At 42.2% G+C, this 21,254-nt stretch overlaps 1 protein-coding gene across 12 annotated transcripts in view; it reads left to right on the top strand.

The window, feature by feature from the left end:
- LOC119942833 (E1A-binding protein p400-like) overlaps nucleotides 1–21,254 on the top strand; it is a 124,306-nt gene that overhangs the window by 708 nt on the left and 102,344 nt on the right. For 7 of the 12 annotated variants that reach the window (XM_038763830.1, XM_038763819.1, XM_038763826.1 and 4 more), the window contains exons 2-3: nucleotides 9,832–11,173; nucleotides 12,461–12,571. In XM_038763830.1, coding sequence (XP_038619758.1) covers nucleotides 9,863–11,173; nucleotides 12,461–12,571 — 1,422 coding nt within the window. In that variant the 5' untranslated portion in view covers nucleotides 9,832–9,862. The remainder of the gene's footprint in view (nucleotides 1–9,831; nucleotides 11,174–12,460; nucleotides 12,572–21,254) is intronic. The other 5 variants (XM_038763827.1, XM_038763823.1, XM_038763829.1 and 2 more) reach the window with 1 other exon arrangement.

The raw sequence follows: 21,254 nt of genomic DNA, 5'->3' as shown, positions 1-21,254 counted from the left end.
CAGACTAAGCACCACTTTTCACTTTTCATCATCATCAATTGTATTTATTGAGCGCTTACTATGTGCAGAGCACTGTACTAAGCGCTTCTGCATCTCCGTGACTTGCTCCCTTTGCTCTTCACCCCCTCTCCCTGCCCCACAGCACTTGTGTGTCGATCTATCATTTTATTTATTTCTATTGACATCCGTTTATTTGTATTGTCTGTCTCCGCCCCCAAGACTGTGAGCTCGTTGTGGGCAGGGATTGTCGCTCTTAGTGCTGTATTGTACTTTCCCAAGCGCTTAGTACAGTGCTCTGCACACAGTAAGCACTTAATAAATACGAATGAATGAGTGAACGATCAAATGAAAGAAGAGCCGAGGCGTCACAGACAGATGGTCCACGGTTCCTTTCTGAGGCTCAGGATGTTTTGCGAAGCCACGGCTGGATTAGATGTGTGCGTCTCTCCCCTGACCCCTTCAACTACCTGTTTAAACTTGTTTGTTTAGGTCTCTGGATCCGAGTAATATTAGTAGAAGTAGTATCCCCTCTAGACCGTGAGCTCGTGGTGGGCAGGGATTGTCAACGTTTGTTGTTGTATTATACTTCCCCAAGTGCTAGTACAGTGCTCTGCACAAGGAAGCGCTCAATAAATACGATTAAATGACTGAAAGTAAGCACTTATTAAATGAGTGAATGAATGAATATTAGTGATAGTGTTTATTGAGCGCCCACTGGGTGCGAGAGCTGGAGAAATTGAAATGCAGAAACATGTTTTCTGCCCACAAGGAGCTTATTTTGGCTTACTGTGTCATGCCAATCAATAATAATAATAATAATAATAATGGCATTTATTAAGTGCTTACTATGAGCACAGCACTGTTCTAAGCGCTGGGGAGGTTATAAGGTGATCAGGTTGTCCCATGGGGGGCTCACAGTCTTCACCCCCATTTTACAGATGAGGTCACTGAGGCACACAGAAGTTAAGTGACTTGCCCAAAGTCACGCAGCTGACAATTGGAGGAGCCGGGATTTGAACCCATGACCTCCCCCCCCCTTTAATAATAGTAATAATAATAATGATGGCATTTATTAAGCGCTTACTGTGTGCAAAGCACTGTTCTAAGCGCTGGGGAGGTTACAAGGCGATCAGATTGTCCCACGGGGGGCTCACAGTCTTAATCCCCATTTTCCAGATGAGGTAACTGAGTACATATCTATTCTATTTATTTTATTTTGTTAGTATGTTTGGTTTTGTTCTCTGTCTCCCCCTTTTAGACTGTGAGCCCACTGTTGGGTAGGGACTGTCTCTATATGTTGCCAATTTGTACTTCCCAAGCGCTTAGTACAGTGCTCTGCACACAGTAAGCGCTCAATAAATACGATTGATGATGATGATGATGACCTCTGACTCCAAAGCCTGTGCTCTTTCCACTGAGCCACGCTGCTTCTCCAGTATTATTGTTGCTGTGTGCCGAGCACTGTGCAAAGCGTTCGGGAAAGTTCAAGAGAAACATGGTCCTTGTCTTTGAGTAGCCTGCACACTAAAGGAGGAATTTGCTCTCCAATATATTTGGCTCTTGGTTATAGGTTGGGAAGACATTTGACAGCTCATGATGTCTTCAGAATGTTTCTTTGAACAAGTAAATCTCAACATCAGAAGTTTAAATCTTGCGACCATGACAGCATTTCTAACTTGGAAATCAGTCTGGCAATCAGCGGTACTTATTGACAGCTTACCGTGTACAGAGCACCGTACTAAGCTCTTGGGAGAGTATAATATAAGAGTTGGTAGACACAGTCCTTGCCCACAGGGAGCTTACAATCTAGAAGGGGAGACTGGTGTTAAAATAAATTACAGATATATACGTAAGTACTGAGGGCGGGATAACTAGCAAGCACTTAAAGGGTAAATATGAAAGAAAAACAAAATCTGTGACAAACTACAATAAATCATGATTATGGCGTTTTGCATTGCCTAGCCTAGAAAGTTGTTAAAAACATTACCCACTAAAAATTAGTTTTCTAATTAATTAGCTTCAGTTTGTAAAAGGCACACCAATTTTGTTTTATGAAATGAGAGTCCAGTTTTTATGTTGTATAAGGAAACACTTGGAGAATTAAAATTCAAGATAGGCGCGTAATGGGTTATTTTGTAAATAAACCTTGCAATGAAAATGATACGGAACAGTGTTAACTAGGAAATGCGGATGAAACTTGTGGAGTTATGGTTGGGGAATATGTATTAGACTGTAAGCTCCTTGTGGGAAAGGAAGGCAACACTTCTTTATTTTTGTTTTTTTCCCAAGGACTTTGTACCGTGATTTGCAACCAATGCATAATCTACAGATATTACTACTACTCCTATTTCTACTACCAGTGACCACTAGATTACCAGTTTTGCAGGTTTTCTAGCAGAAGCCACAAAATAGGTGGACCCTGACTCTCCAGTAGCCCTCATCTCCTAGGAGATGGGCAAAAATTAACTTCAGAAGAGGGTTTTTTTTTCCAGTGGCATTTAATAGCTCACTATTCAGAGTTTAGTGATTTTTGACATTATGGGAACACACCTCTCACACCTGGTCATACAGCATGTTAAAATTCAGATGTTGCAAGTCCTCTAACTTGTCTTTTGAATGTTTCTGAAAGGCAATAATAATGAGAAATAATTATGGTATTTGTCAAGTGCTTACTATGTGCCAAGCACTGTGCTGAGCCTTGGGGTAGATACAAGGTAATCAGGTCAGACACGGATCTGGTACCTCACAGGGCACACGGTCTAGGTGAGAGCAAGAACAGGTATTGAATCCCCATTTTGCTGACGAGGAAACTGAAGCAGAGAGAAGTTCAGTGACTTGCCCAAGGTCACACAGCAAGAAAGCGGCAGAGCTGGATTAGAACCCAAATTAGGAAAAAATGTGTTCTGCCAATCGACAGTGATTTCATATTATTGATAGGGTACTCGAGATCTTAATTACAGTATACTTAGTAGAAAGGCAAACTGATTGGTTCTAACTTTAGTTGTAGTGATTAAACGTTCAATTTATTGAAAAAAATTGGTTTAATCATTTTGGAAAGGTGCTAGAGCCTTTTTTTCCCCCTCTCTGGCAATTCAGGCTTGTTTTGGGATTATTCAAGGAAGCTAAAGTTGTTTGGATAGCCAGTGTTTTATATTTTATTTAGCTGCCACTGTATTTCTTGGTTTCCCTGTAAGTTTGTGCTGCACAGTTAAATTGTTCATGAGAAATAACACTTTAAAAGCAAACAAAACCAAACCAATTTTCAGGAGTGCTTGTGAACTCTCACTACTTGGGGAATGAGACAATAGAAATAAAAAAAAAATCTAAAAATGAAACTCTCAGGAGCCCGTGTTCCTTATTATAGTGCTTAGTGCAACTCACACTAAAAAGCCCAAAGCGATTTTTAACCTTTGATTTTCTTTTGAAATTTACTACTTAGGAGTTTGTATAAGTTTGGAGAAGTCGGTAAATCTTTAAAAAGTGAATCTTTTTAAGCAGTGTAAATTTATGTAGAGTTTCCTTCCTACTGAATTGATAGTCATTGTTTTCACTATTAAAAATGTATGTTTGGCTGAAAAACAGCCATATAGTGACTTCTTTTTGGGTCTCTCTAAAACTAAAAATATGGTTTCATTTCTTAAAACCACAGTTTGGTTTTAAGAAAAGTTGGATACTTTTTTCTTTATAAAATTAATTTATTTTATTCAGTTTGGAATAGCTCAATGCATCTGTTGGTGGTAGTAGTAGTAGAAATAACATTCTAGTAAGTCGTCAACCTTACTGGACATTGGGCATGTTTCAGTATTCAGTTAAAGTTGCCTTTTTTTTCCTCCCCTAGATCATATTTGGGCAATATCATAGTGCCTGTTTACTTGTTTTGTTTTGTTGTCTGTCTCCCCCCTTCTAGACCGTGAGCCCATTGTTGGGTAGGGATTGTCACTATTTGTTCCCGAGTTGGACTTTCTAAGCGCTTAGTCCAGTGCTCTGCACACAGTAAGCGCTCAATAAATACGATTGAATGAATGAATGGATGAATTTAATCTTTTATTCTATCCTTAGTTGTGATGTTTTGGAGAGAATGTGGTTGGGGAGCCAGGATTAAAGTCCTTGAATTCATTCATTCATTTCATTCAGTCATATTTATTGAGTGCTTACCGTGTGCAGAGCACTATACTAAGCGCTTGGGAGAGTACAGTATAACAATAAACAGACACATTTCCTGCCCTCAGTGAGCTTGCAGTGTAGCGGGGGAGACAGGCATTATTATAAATAAATTACAGATATGTACAAGTGCTGTGGGGCTGTGGGGGGGATGAATAAAGGGAGAAGTTGAGCTGTTGAGAGGTCGGCAGCGAGATAGATTTGTACTTCCCAAGCGCTTAGTACAGTGCTCTGCACACAGTAAGCACTCAATAAATGCGCTCCCCCTTCTAGACTGTGAGCCCACTGTTGGGTAGGGACCGTCTCTATATGTTGCCAACTTGTACTTCCCAAGCGCTTAGTACAGTGCTCTGCACACAGTAAGCGCGCAATAAATACGATTGATTGATTGAATGAATGAATAAATGCGATTGAATGAATGAATAGACCAGATTGAGGTAAAGTAAGAAGGTTAACTTCATGAACATTCAGTTAATGAACTTGTTTTCAGAGTTTCTAATAATTGATTATTTTTTCTAATTGCACTAAAAATGTAATTGGTAGAAATCCCAATTAATGGCTTGTGTGTAACTATGATATTATAGTGTGAAGCAGCGTGGCTCAGTGGAAAGAGCACGGGCTTTGGAGTCCGTGGTCATGGGTTCAAATCCCAGCTTCGCCACTTGTCAGCTGTGTGACTTTGGGCAAGCCACTTAACTTCTCTGTGCCTCAGTTCCCTCATCTGTAAACCGGGGATTAAGACTGTGAGCCCCCCGTGGAACAACCTGATCACCTTTAACCTCCCCAGCACTTAGAACAGTGTTTGGCACATAGTAAGCGCTTAATAAATGCCATCATTATTATTATTATATCATCGACAGTATTTGAGTTCTTGGCATGTGATAGCTTACAGGAAAAGAAGACCCTTTCTCTGTCCTTGAGAAGTTTACAACCTAATGCGGGAGATAGGCAGACACTATACACACTGTGGGAAGAAGGGAGAAATCAGTGAAAACAGTTAATTATAGCAATAAGCAGAGTAAATGAAATAGAATATATGCATGTGACATATGAGTTTCTTAAAAGTGGGATGTAAGCACAAAGAGGTTTCATTGTGGTTTGCATGTGTTTCAAAATGTTCTAGTGAGATTTTTCTTGTCACAGTGGAAATATTTTGAAGGTGTTTTTTAACCTAAAAGAGAATGTAGTATTTGAATTGCTTATGATCAGAAGACTAGCCAAATACATTGAGTTAATTTTAAAAATCAGTTAACGTTGTAAATTCAGAGAAAATAGGAGATTTATTTCTGGGAGAACGTGTCTCCAGTTTTCAAAATTAGGAAGACTAGATTTTTAAATGGCATGTTTATTATATTGAGAAAACTGGACTGCCCAGTCTTTATTGCTGAACCTATCGTTCAGAAACTTTAGTACTTCATTCGATCGTGTTTATTGATCCCTTAGTGTGTGCAGAGCACTGTACTAAGTGCTTGGGAGAGTGCACATAACAATAAACAGACACAATTCCCTGCTCACAACGAGCTTAGAGTGTAGTTGTCTAGTTAGAGTCACCTTCTGAATTGATTTCAAAGCGCTAGGTGCCCTGGGGGTGGGAGCACAAGAATGAAAGGGTTAGTGGTGCTCTACAAACCACTTTCTCACGCTAATCAACTCTTTTGCTCAGGTTTCAGATGAAGTCTTAGACCCTTGCCCGGAGACTCCATCTCCACCATACACCAGACTGGTTAAAGTAACATTTTGTGGATTTGGGGGTACATGTACCCATGGATGCAGGGCAAGACCCAACTTGTAGCATTAGAAAAGCCATGGCATTGGAAATAGAAACAAAGGCTGGAAGTCATGTCTTCAGTTTCCTTTACAGTTCTTTGCTTTAGCAATTCTCATGGTTCTTCCTTTTATGCTAACTTGGGGAGTTTGATATTTCTACTACTGTAGAAATATCAATAAATACGATTGATGACTACTGTGCAAACTTATTAGAATCAGCGTGGCATAGAGGAAAGAGCCCGGGCTTGGAAGTCAGAGGTTGATTCATTCATTCATTCAATCGTATTTATTGAGCGCTTACTGAGTGCAGAGCACTGGACTTAGCGCTTGGGAAGTACAAGTCGGTATCAGAGAGAGACGGTTCCTGCCCAACAACGGGCCTACGGTCTAGAATGGGGAGACAGACAACAAAACAAAACATGTAGACAGGTGTCAAAATTGCCAGAACAAATAGAATTAAAGCTATATACACATCATTAACAAAAGAAATAGAATAGTAAATATGTGCAAGTAAAATACAGTAATAAATCTGTACAAATAGATATATACAGGTGCTGTGGGGAGGGGAAGGAGGTAGGGCGGGGGGATGGGGAGGAGGAGAGGAAAAAGGGCTCAATCAGGGAAAGCCTCCTGGAGGAGGTGAGCTCTCAGTAGGGAGGAAGAGAGCTAGCTTGGCGGCTGTTTGGAGGGAGGGCATTCCAGGCCAGGGGAAGGACATGGGCCTGGGATCGATGGCAGGACGGGTGAAAACGAGGCCCAGTGAGGAGGTTAGCGGCAGAGGAGCGGAGGGCGCGGGCTGGGCTGGAGAAGGAGAGAAGGGAGGTGAGGGAGGAGGGGGCGAGGTGATGGACAGCCTTGAAGCCGAGTGAGGAGTTTTTGCTTGATTGTGTGTTCTACTCCCAGCTCTTCCACTTGTCAGCTGTGTGACCTTGTTCAAGTCACTTAACATCTCTGGGCCTCAGTTACCTCATCTGGAAAATGGGGATGAAGACTGTGAGCCCCACGTGGGACAATATGATTACCTTGTATCTACCCCAGCACTTAGAACCGTGTTGGCACATAGTAAGCGCTTAACAAAAACATTATTATTATTATTATTAATAGCTTTATTAATCTGTGATTCTCAAGCACTTTCTGATCACTCAGTTGAGATGCCTTGCTACGTAACTAAAGGCAGAAGCTCGTGACTATTTCATGTTTAGAAATTTGATTTCCTATGTTCAGAACGTAGACAGTTTTTCTCTGTGTAATAAAATATTGATCGTTTTTCCTCATTTGCTCAGGAGTAGCCATAGTTTCTTGTGGCTTTCTAAAGAAAGCTTCATAAATTGTTGGTTGAGAAGTTGTGCATTCTAGAAAGAGGAAGTGGTTTGCTCATGAACTTATTTTGCTTCATTCTTGTTTTTGAATTTTTTTTGAAAGGGTCTTTTACATTGATGTATTGACTTACCTTCTAGTACAAATGGCTTCTTTTCTTTGTCGTCGGTCTTAACTTTTTTTAGTGGACCACCTTAAAATTCATAAGAAGAATTTAGTACTTTTGTCTTGTCATTTTCTTTGACTATTCATGGGTTAGGTAGATGATATCCTGTTTGAGCTGGTTCTTTGATGTCTCTTCATGAACTAATGCTCCTGGCTTTTGAAATAGATATTTTTCAAGTATACCAATTTACTCTCACCAGTATAAATTACTTCCCTCGAATTTATCTTTGCCTGTTAGACTTGGGTAGTTATTCTGCTTTTTATCTGTGGTAGGTGTATTTTGGAGATTTTCACTCTCGTACTGTGAGTGAAGTGAAGGATTATAGTTTTGGAATAAACAAACTCATGGGTTCCATCTCTTACTAAGTTTTTAAAGAAGAAAAGGGATTTTTCAGAAGACATTAGTAGGAAGATTGGGTTATTATGTTAAAATTTTTATTTAATAAAAGGTGTATTTAACTGAAATCTTTTTAGGATTTATTATCTTGGTTGTGGTCTTATTAGGCCAGTTCTTTAGAAATGTTTGGAAGTGTTTGCTTCATGCAAAAGGATTCTGGTTTGATTTCTCTTGGAGTTGAGAAAATTGTATTCATACCAGCATTATTATTATTATTATTACTATTATTCTGGACCTAGAGGAGGGTGAATCCATAATAAATGCAGCATCATCTGAATGAAGAAATCCTCTCTTCTTGGAATGGGAGTGATTTTAGCAGTCTGGGGAGCACCAAGAAAACGTTTTATTTTGAGAGAATCCACAAACCTGTTCTCTGTCATTAACACGATTACATAATAATAATAATAATAATAATAATAGCATTTATTAAGCGCTGACTATGTGCAAAGCACTGTTCTAAGCGCTGGGGAGGTTACAAGGTGATCAGGTTGTCCCACGAGGGGCTCACATTCTTCATCCCCATTTTACAGATGAGGTAACTGAGGCTCAAAGAAGTGAAGTGACTTGCCCAAGGTCCCACAGCAGACACGTGGCGGAGCGGGATTCGAACCCACGACCTCTGACTCCAAAGCCCTTGCTCTTTTCACTGAGCCACGCTGCTCCTCACTATTTCACTATTAGCAGTATTAGTACTACTATACTATTGCATGAACACAGGTTCATGCTGTTAAAAAAACTGTTTCCTAGTATGATAAACTACAAAACATTTTTTTTGGGTGAGGGATATATTGACCATGAATGAATGAATGAATGAATGCCACTTTATTGACTAATATTTGCTCTTTGATAGGTTATTCACTTGTACATTCAGTGCCTAATTATTAATGAAAAAGCCTCCATATTCCTCACAGTGCTGCACAGCTATTTATTTTCTCTTGCTTGAGGCTCTCACTTTGGTATTTTTTATGACCGCATAATAATAATGATGGTATTTGTTAAGCACCTACTATGTGCCAAGCAATGTTCTAAGCGCTGGGGTAGGTACAAGGTGATCAGGTTGTCCCATGTGGGGCTCACAGTCTTAATCTCCATTTTACAGATGAGGTAACAGGGGTCCAGAGAAGTTAAGTAACTTGCCCCAAGTCACACAGCTGACAAGTGGCGGAGCTGGGATTAGAACCCATGACCTCTGATTCCTAGGCCCGTGCACTTGCCACTAAGCCAAGCTGCTTCTCATAAGAGATTAATACAGAGCTCTTAATGCAGATCTGTGGATTAGCTTTGAGGTGTAAGTTTTAGAAGTAGCATTACAGCACACAGTAAACCCTCAATAAATACGATTTATTGATACTCTTCCCTCCCTCTCTCCCACCCCAACACTTCACAGCATTTCATTCTCTGGCTGCAGCCCTGCCTCTCAGAGCTAACCAAACCCAGCACAGATAAGACTTTTGGTACTCACATTTCTAGAAGACGTTATTGATCCCAAGCAAATAGCTAGCATTTACCGTGAGTAAGCATGATTAAAACTCATCGATTACAGTAGACTACCCGCATAAAAAATAGTTTGCCTTGCAGATGTTAAAGTATACTAAAGCTTTCTCACCAAGGACTTAGGTAACCCGCATGAAGTGTTTAAGGACTTGAAATTGCATTTCAATGACTGCAGTTGTTGCTTCGGGGAAGAGGGGGACCCAGTCAAATCTTTCCATTTAAAAAACGCAAATGTAGGAAATGTTTCGGTTTGCTCTGAGTGGAAAGGGTCCGTTTTCGATAAGCGCCTAACCAGGCAAGTTGACTTATTTGCCGAAGGCTGGTTTTATTTGTAGTCGGCCTTGCTAAAAGAACCGTACCTTCTAGCATGTAAATTGGCAGTGACCCGTTTGGAGTTCTAAATCAGCGGTTAGACTCTGCAGTTTTAAAATTATTCTAATTTATGGTAATAGCCAAGCCAACTGAATGGTAATCAGATTAGTGTTTGCCTCCACGTAACGTAATTTTAATGTTTTTTATTTATTTTTTAGGGTAGCATTGAGTTGACAAAAGGGGGTGATAATGCACCATGGCAGCGGTCCTCAGAATGTCCAGCATCAGCTCCAGCGGTCCAGATCCTTCACAGGCAGTGAGGGAGAAGAGCAGCAGTCACACCCAAATTTACCCCAGTCCCCTGCCGCTCCGTTCGCTCCTTCGGCCTGCCCGTCCGCTCCCCAGTCACCCAGTTACCAAATTCAGCAACTTATGAGTAGAAGTCCAGTAGCCGGTCAGAATGTGAACCTTTCACTGCAGAACGTGGGACCGGTAGTTGGAGGAAGCCAGCAGATCACCCTGACCCCTTTGCCCATCCCCAACCCCACCTCGCCGAGTTTCCAGTTCAGCCCTCAGCCGAGGCGGTTCGAGCACGGATCCCCGTCCTACATTCAAGTGGCCTCACCGTTGCCCCAGCAGGTCCGGCCTCAGAGCCCAACCCAGCCGAGCGCGGGGCCGGGGCCGACGCTGCCCGGGGTCCGGGCCGGCCCCTCCGGCCCCGGCCTGGGGCTGTGCGGCCCGAGCCCCGCCGGAGGATTCGTGGACGCTAGCGTGCTCGTGCGACAGATCGGCCTGAGCCCTTCGAATGGCGGGCATTTCGTGTATCAGGAAGGGTCGGGCATCGCCCAGATCGCCCAAGGAACGCAGGTACAGCTCCAGCACACGGGCACCCCGATGACTGTCCGAGAGCGCAGACTTTCGCAGCCTCACGCACAGACTGGTGGCACCGTTCATCACCTTGGACCCCAGAGCCCGGCCACCGGCGGTGCCGGTATCCAGCCTCTGTCTGGCTCGAGCCATATCACAGCGACTAACTTGCCTCCGCAGATCAGCAGTATTATCCAAGGACAGCTGATACAACATCAACAAGTTCTTCACGGCCAGCAGTTGAGCAGACCCATGGGATTTGATAGGACTTCAGGTGGATTGATAGCCGGGGTCGGAGGGTCTTCATTTGGAATGACATCGCCACCCCCACCCACGAGCCCTTCTCGGGTTGCCGTCCCGCAGGGTCTTTCCAGTCTTCCTCTTACTCCCGCAGCGAGTGTGGGAGTGAAAAAACAACCTAAAAAACTAGACGAGATTCCGCCGGCTTCTCAAGAAATGGCCCAAATGAGAAAGCAGTGCTTGGACCATCACCACAAAGAGATGGATGCCCTGAAAGAATCCTTTAAGGAATGTTTGATCGAACTCTTTTTCTTACAACACTTCCAAGGGAATATGATGGATTTCTTAGCTTTTAAGAAGAAGCACTGTGTACCCTTACAAGCGTATCTGAGGCAGAATGATTTGGATTTTGAGGAAGAAGAGGAGGAGAAGTCTGAGGTTATCAATGACGAGGTAAGAAATCTATTGCTTAATAATTTAGAGTTGAACCGTCCAGGCGGACAAAGCCTTCGGGATAAAGAGTAAGTCGATTTTTACAGCAAGCGGAGATCTGTCTGAGAAAGTGTTTGATTAGAGAAGGGCGTGATCTGGAAGTGAGGAAAGGTTGTTGCATGCAGTGAAAGGATACCTTCTACTTGAGTGTTCAGGGAAAGAGCGGAATCAGAATTCTAGATATATTTCTCTTTGATTAAGATGAACTACGATTTCGCGCTTTAAAGACAGTGATTACATATTAGAAAACAGCCAGTGTAGCACTTAAATTTGAAACTGGTAGGGTGTTTGTGAACTGACGTATACACCTCTGTTGTGAAATCTCATTTTGCTGTGTACAGGGGGTGAGCTAGGAGCTGTTTGCGGAAATAAGGTTCCTCAAACCACAAGACTCTTGAAGATTTGCCCTCTTAATTAAGAAAAGGCCTCTTGGCTGGGTACATAAACTTGTCCTCTCTCACCTCAAAACTAATTGTTAGGAATGTTTTGTACTGTGATGCACTGTATTCTGTGTGTGCCTGTGTAGTGTGGTGTCAACCTGTGACAGTGGAGCTTGTTTTGTCATTTTTGCGGATCCAGTTTTTAATCTTTGCCATTTCTTAGCCTGCAAAAAAATCAGCCCGGTTTGGGTACAGTAGCCAGTGTCTTTGCTTTAAGCACATTACTTCTTGGTGTCAATGGATGTTTCTGGTGTGGCTTTGTCATTTGTGTTTTCTTTAACACTCAAGATGGAATCCTTGTCTTTCAAAAGGTGTATTTAATGGTTTGGAAGATCTACAGGTTTAAAAGAGAACAACTCAGATTATATGTACTCACTAGCCAATGAAATAGATTTTGCCTCTCATTCGTTATTTTTCTTGACCTTTTTTCCCCCTTTACGTTTTCTCTTGAACCAGCACGTCTCCTCTTCAACCCCAGACACGACAGTTTTAGAAGATAGGGTGGTGGCTGGGCATCTTGCCCGTTTAATGTGTGAGCCTTCATTGCTTGAAGACTTGCCACCCCCAAGTTTTCTAACAAAAAGAAACAGAACCCAAGCCCATTTCACTTGTGATTAGAGTTGGTTGCAAAACCTTGAAAAACTCGGTCACCATGGTGACATATTGAAACCGTGGAAGACCTGTTGCGAAGCGTACCATTTTTTTTTAACAGAGGATTTGAATGTGGTATCGGCAATAAAGTGCCAGAGCAATTTTGAGCAATCTTAAAAGTTATTTTCCCTTTTCTTCTCAAAATATTTTCTCTCAGGTAAAGGTTGTGACAGGAAAGGATGGGCAGACTGGTACTCCTGTTGCAATAGCAACCCAGCTTCCTCCAAATGTTTCTGCTGCTTTTCCATCCCAGCAGCAACCGTTTCAGGTACTTTCTGATGGTCATAAAATGTAGTCTCATCCCAGATTTCCCTTCATCCAGAATTGATGTTTCACTCTTCAATTCAGTATCTGCTATTCAACATTTTTTTCCCCCAGAGCCCATCCCTTACTTAAAAAATGGCTTTAGAAAAGAACAAAACAAAACAACCCTGCAATCCTATTAACTCTGAGACTGCATGGATTATTGACAGCACGGTTCTTAGTACATTTTTTGGTTGCCTTATAGCAGCCTTCAGCATGCTTGTTGTCTAGTGTTTGTTTCACATCTTATGCGTATACATCACTGAAGACTGTCTGTGGCATTTTCAATGTTGATTTCTTTCTTGTCTCTTTAGAATGGTATCTGCTTCCTGCAAAATAATCGTACAGTGCACAACAGAACAAGACAAATTTGAGGCATTTTTTTTTTAGCTACAACAGGGAAGATGCCCAGTTTATAGCTATTGGAAAATAGTCAGCAGGCTGCTTTTCTGTGTTTTAGAGACTCCATTTTAAAATTTTCAGCCAAGAAAAAATACTTATTTCTCTTGTCCTTTTTTTTTTTTTACATCACAGAGCTATTCCTCTATTTCATAGGCTGAACAAGTCATCAGGCTACCCGTTAGTTTCTTTGACTACACTTTTCAGTAAGAAAAAAACAGTTTGGAAGTCTGATATAGGCTCTATAGGTCCAAGATCATTCGGCAAGCATTACGTATATTCCTGGCAAAGAGGGCTTTTTTTTTTTCCTTAGTAAATGAATTGTGTCATTTAGTTATAGAATCAGGTGGATCTCCCTTAATTTGTTTAGAACCATTTGAAGGTAAGTTTTATGTTTGACCTATTTTTGAACATTTTGCCGTAACATATTGTTCAGATAGTTTGTTTCATCAAGAGCTGGGAGAATAAACCCTCCCTTTTCATGTAAAAGAAGTGATCAAAAAGAGGAAGGCGAGTCTTGAAGGAGCACACTGACTTGAAGGATTACTGAAGCTAGAGAATCTACACCGAACAAGAATGTACTGCTAAAGCACGTGAACTCTTCACAAGTTTTAGTGACTATGAGGGGAATAATTTACATACCGGATTTTCTCTAGATTTATAGTGCAGCAGATGGTAATTAGGATAAATGAAGCTCCGGAAGCCTTGTGTGATTGGAGACAGCGATACAAATGGAATGTTTTAGACTGGAGGGCCACTAGAAAGGCAGGCGGAGTCTATTTTTTGAGAGGCAGATGATTAATCATTTCAAAATATGGGGCTGTGACTCAAAGGAGGTCTAAAGAAAGTAGAATGAAAAAGCACAGAATGTCTGAGGAGGATCAGAACATAGCCCACGTGTTCCTCCAGACTTCTTTGGAACAATACAAGTTGTTCTTAGGATGAATGTTTGTCATTTGTGGTGTACTTAAGGATTTCTTTAATGATTGATTGTCTTCTGGATAAGTATTTACTCAAATTTCAGAAATGAAGATATCTCAGAGAGTATTGACACTAAAGATGCAATGTCACCACAGACAGCTCAGAAAACCTAGGTACTAAAAAAGGAAAACGTACTTATTGATTCAGCTTCTAACCCCAGCCATACAACATTTCTAGACATAGCCTTATACTTGCCCATTTCCCCAATTTATGAATGTCGGTCGTCCCTTCTTGACTGGAAACTTGTTACAGACAGGGAACTCTCCCTAGCATGTAGTACAGTGCTCTTCATATAAGAAGTTCTCAGGAAATACTGTTGATTGACTTGAAAATTATTTTAATGTCAGTCTCCACCTCTAGACGGACAGCTCTTTGTGGGCAGGTAACGTGCCTACCAGCTCTAATTCAGTGCTCAGCACACAGTAAGCACTCAATAAAAAAACCATTGATTGATTTTTAGTTGGCAGATGGATTAATTCACTTCCCTCTTGATGAAGTCCAAGATAATAATAATAATTGTGACACTTTAAGTGCTTACAATGTGCCAAGCAGTTTACTAAATGCTGGGGTAGATACAAGATAATCTGGTCCCACGTGGGACTCGCAGTCTTAAGTAGGAAAGGGGAGCAGGTATTGAATCTCCATTTTGCAGATAAAGGAACTGAGGCTCAGAGAAGTTAAGCAACTTGCCCAAGGGCACACAGCAGGTAAGTGAAAGAGCCGGGATTAGAACCCAGGTCCTCTGTCTCCTAGGCCAATGCTCTTTCCTACAGACCACGCTGTAAGATATGAAAAAACTTCACAGATTCCCAAAGCTAGACCGAAGAATCATAGCGAATCATAAATGCTGAGTCAATTGAAATCATTCTATTAGTTTCAGTTTCCATCTAATCCTCCAGAGGCCTTTCATAAGGTGGCAAGTTCGTACTTCTAGATTAGTGTGATTGTTTGGACAGAAAAATTGCCAACTTAAAAGCAGAGGGATTAAAACTAATGTTATAACAGTCTAGGTTTAGAGTGTTATAAATTCTTATGACGCAGATCAGGGAGAGAGCATCTGACCTTCCAGTGACTGCCTCACATAATAGTTATACGTTTCTTGCAAAGCAGAAGATATTTAGAATATTAAAAATTTCTTTACTGAACCTTTTCTAACACATTGGTGGGTATCAGTGGCTCAGCTGAGGTCAGAGACATTTCCCAGAGTGCTCAAGAAGAGACCACCTTTTATTTTTATTTTTTATTTTTAAGCAATCTGAAGTGGATATGGCGGTTCTCTAAATATGTGTAGTGCAAGTAAAAGCATTATTGAGCTTCCACGTGATTATCTGCCCTGTATTAGGCTCTTGGAAAGTCCAGGATAATGAAGTGACATGTTTCCTCCCTATGAGGATTTTACACTCCAAACAGGGAGACAGGCATAAAAATATTTACAACTAGGCTGGTCAAAAAAAAAAAATGGAGCAGACATGTCTACGTGAATGCCAAGGATGTTTTATTGTTACAATCTTCCCTACTTCAAATCCCCAATGCAAGATTACTTCTCCCCAAAATAACCCCTACACTCACGTGCACACTTGGTGATCCTCAGTGCTCTGCCCCTATAATTGCCACTGGCCTCTCAAAGTGCTTTATTTCTGGGAATCACAAACTCCAGGCAACTGGGTTTCCTCTTTCTTCTCAGGGTTGGACAGGCACCTAGAATCTCCTCAATTTCTAATTTTCTACCCCATAGCATCCTAGAGCAACTTCCCCACCCTACTCCCCAGCCTTCTGACTAAAGGCTGAAATTACATTTGAATCCTTCTTGCATGGGGGATGTCTCTGATGCTTTTGGAAGAACATCAGTCAATCTATGGTCTTTGATTGCTTACTTGCTGCTTAGGGAAGCAGCGTGGCTCAGTGGAAAGAGCCCGGGCTTTGGAGTCAGAGGTCACGGGTTCAAATCCCGGCTCCGCCACTTGTCAGCTGTGTGACTTTGGGCAAGTCACTTCACTTCTCTGGGCCTGAGTTCCCTCCTCTGTCAAATGGGGATGGAGACTGTGAGCCCCCCGTGGGACAACCTGATCACCTTGTAACCTGCCCAGCGCTTAGAACAGTGCTTTGCACATAGTAAGCGCTTAATAAATGCCATTATTATTTTTGTGATTATTATTATTATTGAGCACTGTACTAAGCCCTTGGGAAAAAGAGAGTTCAGTACAATAGAGTTGATAGGTATGGTCCTTCCACACGAAGGCTTAGACTTTGTGCTCCCTGTGGGTCAAGGATTATTATTATTATTGAGCACTGTACTAAGCCCTTGGGAAAAAGAGAGTTCAGTACAATAGAGTTGATAGATATGGTCCTTCCACACGAAGGCTTAGACTTTGTGCTCCCTGTGGGTCAAGGATTGGGTCCAACCTGATTATCTTGTACCTTTCCCGGTGTTTAGTACAGTGCTTGGCACATAGTGCTTCCAAAGTACTGTGGTTATTAAAGAGCTTACAGACTGGAGGGGGAACGTGTATTCAGTTAGCCTTTTCATTAAGAAGCCAAGAACCATCTTAACCCCAGAAGCCGTTCTTCCTACCATCAGTAACAGTGTAGGGATGCAATTCTGGGACTCTGCTTTCTGGGGCTTTCGAATCCTATGTTCCCCTCATAGGAGAAGAGACGCACCCAACGTAATAACCTGTATAGTCCCCACAACAACCATTTTGAAAACAGTTGAGAGTCGGCTCCATGAAACTTGAAGCAAAATTGTTTTTAATTGCAGAGCTTTTTTTTAACGGTACTTATTAAGTGCTTACTGTTGCCAAAGCACTGTATTGGGTGCAGATCACACACAGTTCCTAGCCCACATGAGGGAGGGAGAGCAGGTTTCTTATTCCTGTTTTACGGATGAGGAAACCGAGGCACGGAGATTAATCTACTTGCCCCAAATCACTCTCCTCCTCCCCATCCCCCCTGCCCCACCTCCCTCCCCTCCCCACAGCACCTGTATATATGTTTGTACAGATTTATTACTCTATTTTACTTGTACATATTCACTATTCTATTTATTTTGGTAATGATGTGCATCTAGCTTTATTTCTATTTATTCTGATGACTTGACACCTGCCCACCTGTTTTGTTTTGTTGTCTGTCTCCCCCTTCTATAATAATAATAATGATGATGGCATTTATTAAGCGCTTACTCTGTGCACAGTACTGTTCTAAGTGCTGGGGAGGTTACAGAGTGATCAGGTTGTCCCACAGCGGGAGCTCACAGTCTTCATCCCCATTTTACAGATGAGGTAACAGGCACAGAGAAGTGAAGTGACTTCCCCAAAGTCCCACAGCTGACAATTGGCAGAGCGGGGATTTGAACCCATGACCTCTGACTCCAAAGCCCGTGCTCTTTCCACTGAGCCACGCTGCTTTTCACGCTCCTTCTAGACTGTGAGCCCGTTGTTGGGTAGGGACCGTCTCTATATGTTGCCAACTTGTACTTCCCAAGCACTTAGTACTGTGCTCTGCACACAGTAAGCGCTCAATAAATACGATGGAATGAATGAATGAATGAATGAAAGGCAAGTAGTAAGAGCCAGGAGTAAAACCTGGGTCTCCTAACACCAAGTCCCTTGCTGTTTGCACTGGGCCACACTTTGGGTGAAATCAGCCAATCATTAGTATTTATTCGCCACCTGTTAGGTGCTAAGCACTGTGTTTAGCGCTGGGGTAGATACAAGATAATCAGGTTTGGCATCAATCTGTCACGTTTATTGATGGAGAGCACTATTAAGCAGTTGGGAGAGTACGATACGACAGAGTTTGTAGACATATTCCCTGCCCTCCAGGAAATTACAGTCAAGAGGGGGAGACAGATGTTAAAATCAATGGATTTTTATGTAAGTGCTGTGGGGCTGTGGTGGGGTGACTATCAAATGCTCAGAGAGTTCAAATTGAAGTGCCTGGGCGACACAGAAAGGAGAGAGAGTTGGGGACATGAGGGCTTGGTCAGGGAAAGCCTCTTGGAGTAGATGTCATTTTAATAAGGCTTTGAAATAAATAAATAAATATTTACCCAGATTTCATTTTCCATTCCATTCGACAATGCTGCTTCCCTGCTGTAGATGCACTTTGGAGCTAACGTATAATTCACCTCCTTTTTCCAGTATTACTTTTGAGCCACATCCCTGAAAGGTTCAGACAATGCATCAGGAGGGACTGTTATTCTAGAAATCAGTAAATAAATATTTATTTATTTATTAATTTTACTTGTACATATCTCTTCTATTTATTTATTTATTTATTTATTTATCTATTTATTTTATTTTGTTAGTATGTTTGGTTTTGTTCTCTGTCTCCCCCTTCTAGACTGTGAGCCCACTGTTGGGTAGGGACCGTCTCTATGTGTTGCCAATTTGTACTTCCCAAGCGCTTAGTACAGTGCTCTGCACATAGTAAGCGCTCAATAAATATGATTGATTGATTGATTGATTGGGCAAGGGGTTGGTGGCGAGATGAGCAAGATGGAGGTACAATGAATAGGTTTGCTTTAGAAGAGGAAAATGAACCGGCTGGGCTGTAGGAGGAAATCAGTGAGGTCAGACATACTTAGTCCCTGTCTCTCATCATCATCATCATCATCAGTCGTATTTATTGAGCGCTTACTATGTGCAGAGCACTGTACTAAGCGCTTGGGAAGTACAAATTGGCCTCATCAGACTCACAAGTCTTCAATAGTTGGGAGAATAGGTATTTAATCCCCCAATTTACAGATGGGGAAACGGAGGCACAGAGAAGCTGTGACTTGCCCAAGATCACGGTGTAGGTAGGTGACAGAACTGGGATTAGAACCCAGGTCCTCGGACCGCCAGGCCCATGCTGTTTTCGCTAGACCATGCTTCTTCTCAGTGACTTGTGTAATCACTCCAAAAGACCTTCATAGCTAATTTACTTCATCGTGAACAGGCATTAGCAACCCCGGGTGTCGTCATAAGCATTTGAGTGCCTGCTCTTTGCAAAATGCTGTAGAAAAAACACAAGGCAATCAGTCAGTGGATCAGTGGTATTTATTTATTTTATTTGTACATATTTATTCTATTTATTTTATTTTTAATATGTTTTGTTTTGTTGTCTGTCTCCCCCTTCTAGACTCTGAGCCCGCTGTTGGGTAGGGACCGTCTCTGTATAATAATAATAATGGCATTTATTAAATGCTTACTATGTGCAAAGCACTGTTCTAAGCGCTGGGGAGGTTACAAGTTGATCATGTTGTCCCACGGGGGGCTCACAGTCTTAATCCCCATTTTACAGATGAGGTCACTGAGGCTCCGAGAAGTTACGTGGCTTGCCCAAGGTCACACAGCAGACATGTGGAGGAGTTGAGATTCGAACCCATGACTTCTGACTCCAAAGCCCGTGCTCTTTCCACTGAGCCACGCTGCTTCTCTATATATGTTGCCAACTTGTACTTCCCATGCGCTTAGTACAGTGCTCTGCACACAGTAAGCGCTCAGTAAATACAGTTGAATGAATGAATGAATGAATTGAGTGCTTCCTGTGTGCAGAGCACTGTACTAAGCGCTTGGGAGAGTATAGTACAGCAGAATTGGTAGACAAGACACCTGACCACAGTAAACCTACCGTCTAAGAGTAATGCATGTTTTCTGATCAAGAAGTATTTACTGAGCACCCATTCTTATGTTAATCATTGTATTAGGTGTGTGGGGGCTTACTGATCTAGGAGGAGATATTAGAATATGAATTTTGAGGTCTGATAAGGGAGGAAAAACAGACATAATTTGATAAATATACAATAGTTAAAGTAATTTGAGACCAGAGATAGAGAAGTTATAAATGTCAGCAAGTAGATCAAAACAAACAGCTGAATTCATTCAGTCGTATTTATTGAGCATGCTTACTGTGTGCAGAGCACTGTACTAAGCTGAATGAAAGGTATGCCTGGGTTGCTGGCAGAATTAATTAGGTATATGATTTTTTTATTGGTATTTGTTAAGTGCTTATGTGCCAGGCACTGTACTAAGTGCTGGGGTAGATACCAGCCAGTCAGGTTGGACACAGTCCATTCATTCATTCATTCAATCGTATTTATTGAGCGCTTACTGTGTGCGGAGCACTGTACTAAGCGCTTGGGAAGTACAAGTTGGAAACATATAGAGACGGTCCCTACCCAACAGCGAGCTCACGGTCTAGAGGGAGAGACAGACATTAATACAAATAGATAAAACAATCAATTACAGATATCTACAAATAGATACATATTTGCTGTGGGGAGTCGTTCATTCAATCGTATTTATTGAGCGCTTACTGTGTGCAGAGCACTGTACTAAGCGCTTGGGAAGTCCAAGTTGGCAACATAGAGAGACGGTCCCTACCCAACAACGAGCTCACGGTCTAGAGGGGGAGACAGACATCAATACAAATAGATAAGGTGATCAGGTTGTTCCATGCCCTACATGGGCTCACAGTTTTAATCCCCATTTTACAGCTGAGATAATGGAGGCCCAGAGAAATTAAGTGACTTGCCCATGGTCACACAGCTGACAAGTGGCAGATCTGGGAGTAGAGCCCAGGTCCTCAGGCTCCCAGGCCCTTTCCTCCAGATTTCATTTTCCATTCCATTCGACAATGCTACTTCCCTGCTGTAGATGATGATGATGGCATTTGTTAAGCGCTTACTATGTGCAAAGCACTGTTCTAAGCGCTGGGGAGGATACAAGGTGATTAAGTTGTCCCACATGGGGCTCATGGTCAATCCCCATTTTACAGATGAGGGAACTGAGGCTCAGAGAAGTTAAGTGACTTGCCCAAGGTCACACAGCAGACATGTGGTGGAGCCGGGTTTCGAACCCCTGACCTCTGCCTCCAAAGCCCGTGCTCTTTCCACTGAGCCACGCTGCTTCATAATGGTATTTATTAAGCACTTTCTATGTGCAAAGCACTGTTCTAAGAGCTGGGGGGTGAGGGATACAGGGTAATCAGCTTGTCCCACATGGGGCTCACAGTCTTCATCCCCATTTTCCAGATGAGGGAACTGAGGCCCAGAGAAGTGAAGTGACTTGCCCAAAGTCACACCGCTGACAAGTGGCAGAGCCGGGATTCTAACCCATGACCTCTGACTCCAAAGCCCGAGCTCTTTCCACGGAGCCATGTCCCCATATTGAGCACATTTATTGAGCACTTACCGTGTGCAGAGCACTGGACTAAGCGCTTGGGAAGTCCAAGTTGGCAACATATAAAGACGGTCCCTACCCAACAGTGGGCTTGCAGTCTAGAAG

Source organism: Tachyglossus aculeatus, chromosome 21 (genome assembly GCF_015852505.1).
Source record: "Tachyglossus aculeatus isolate mTacAcu1 chromosome 21, mTacAcu1.pri, whole genome shotgun sequence".
In the NCBI taxonomy this organism is placed as follows: domain Eukaryota; kingdom Metazoa; phylum Chordata; class Mammalia; order Monotremata; family Tachyglossidae; genus Tachyglossus; species Tachyglossus aculeatus.
Note: the sequence above shows the minus strand (reverse complement) of the source record. Positions and strands in the feature narration are given on the sequence as shown.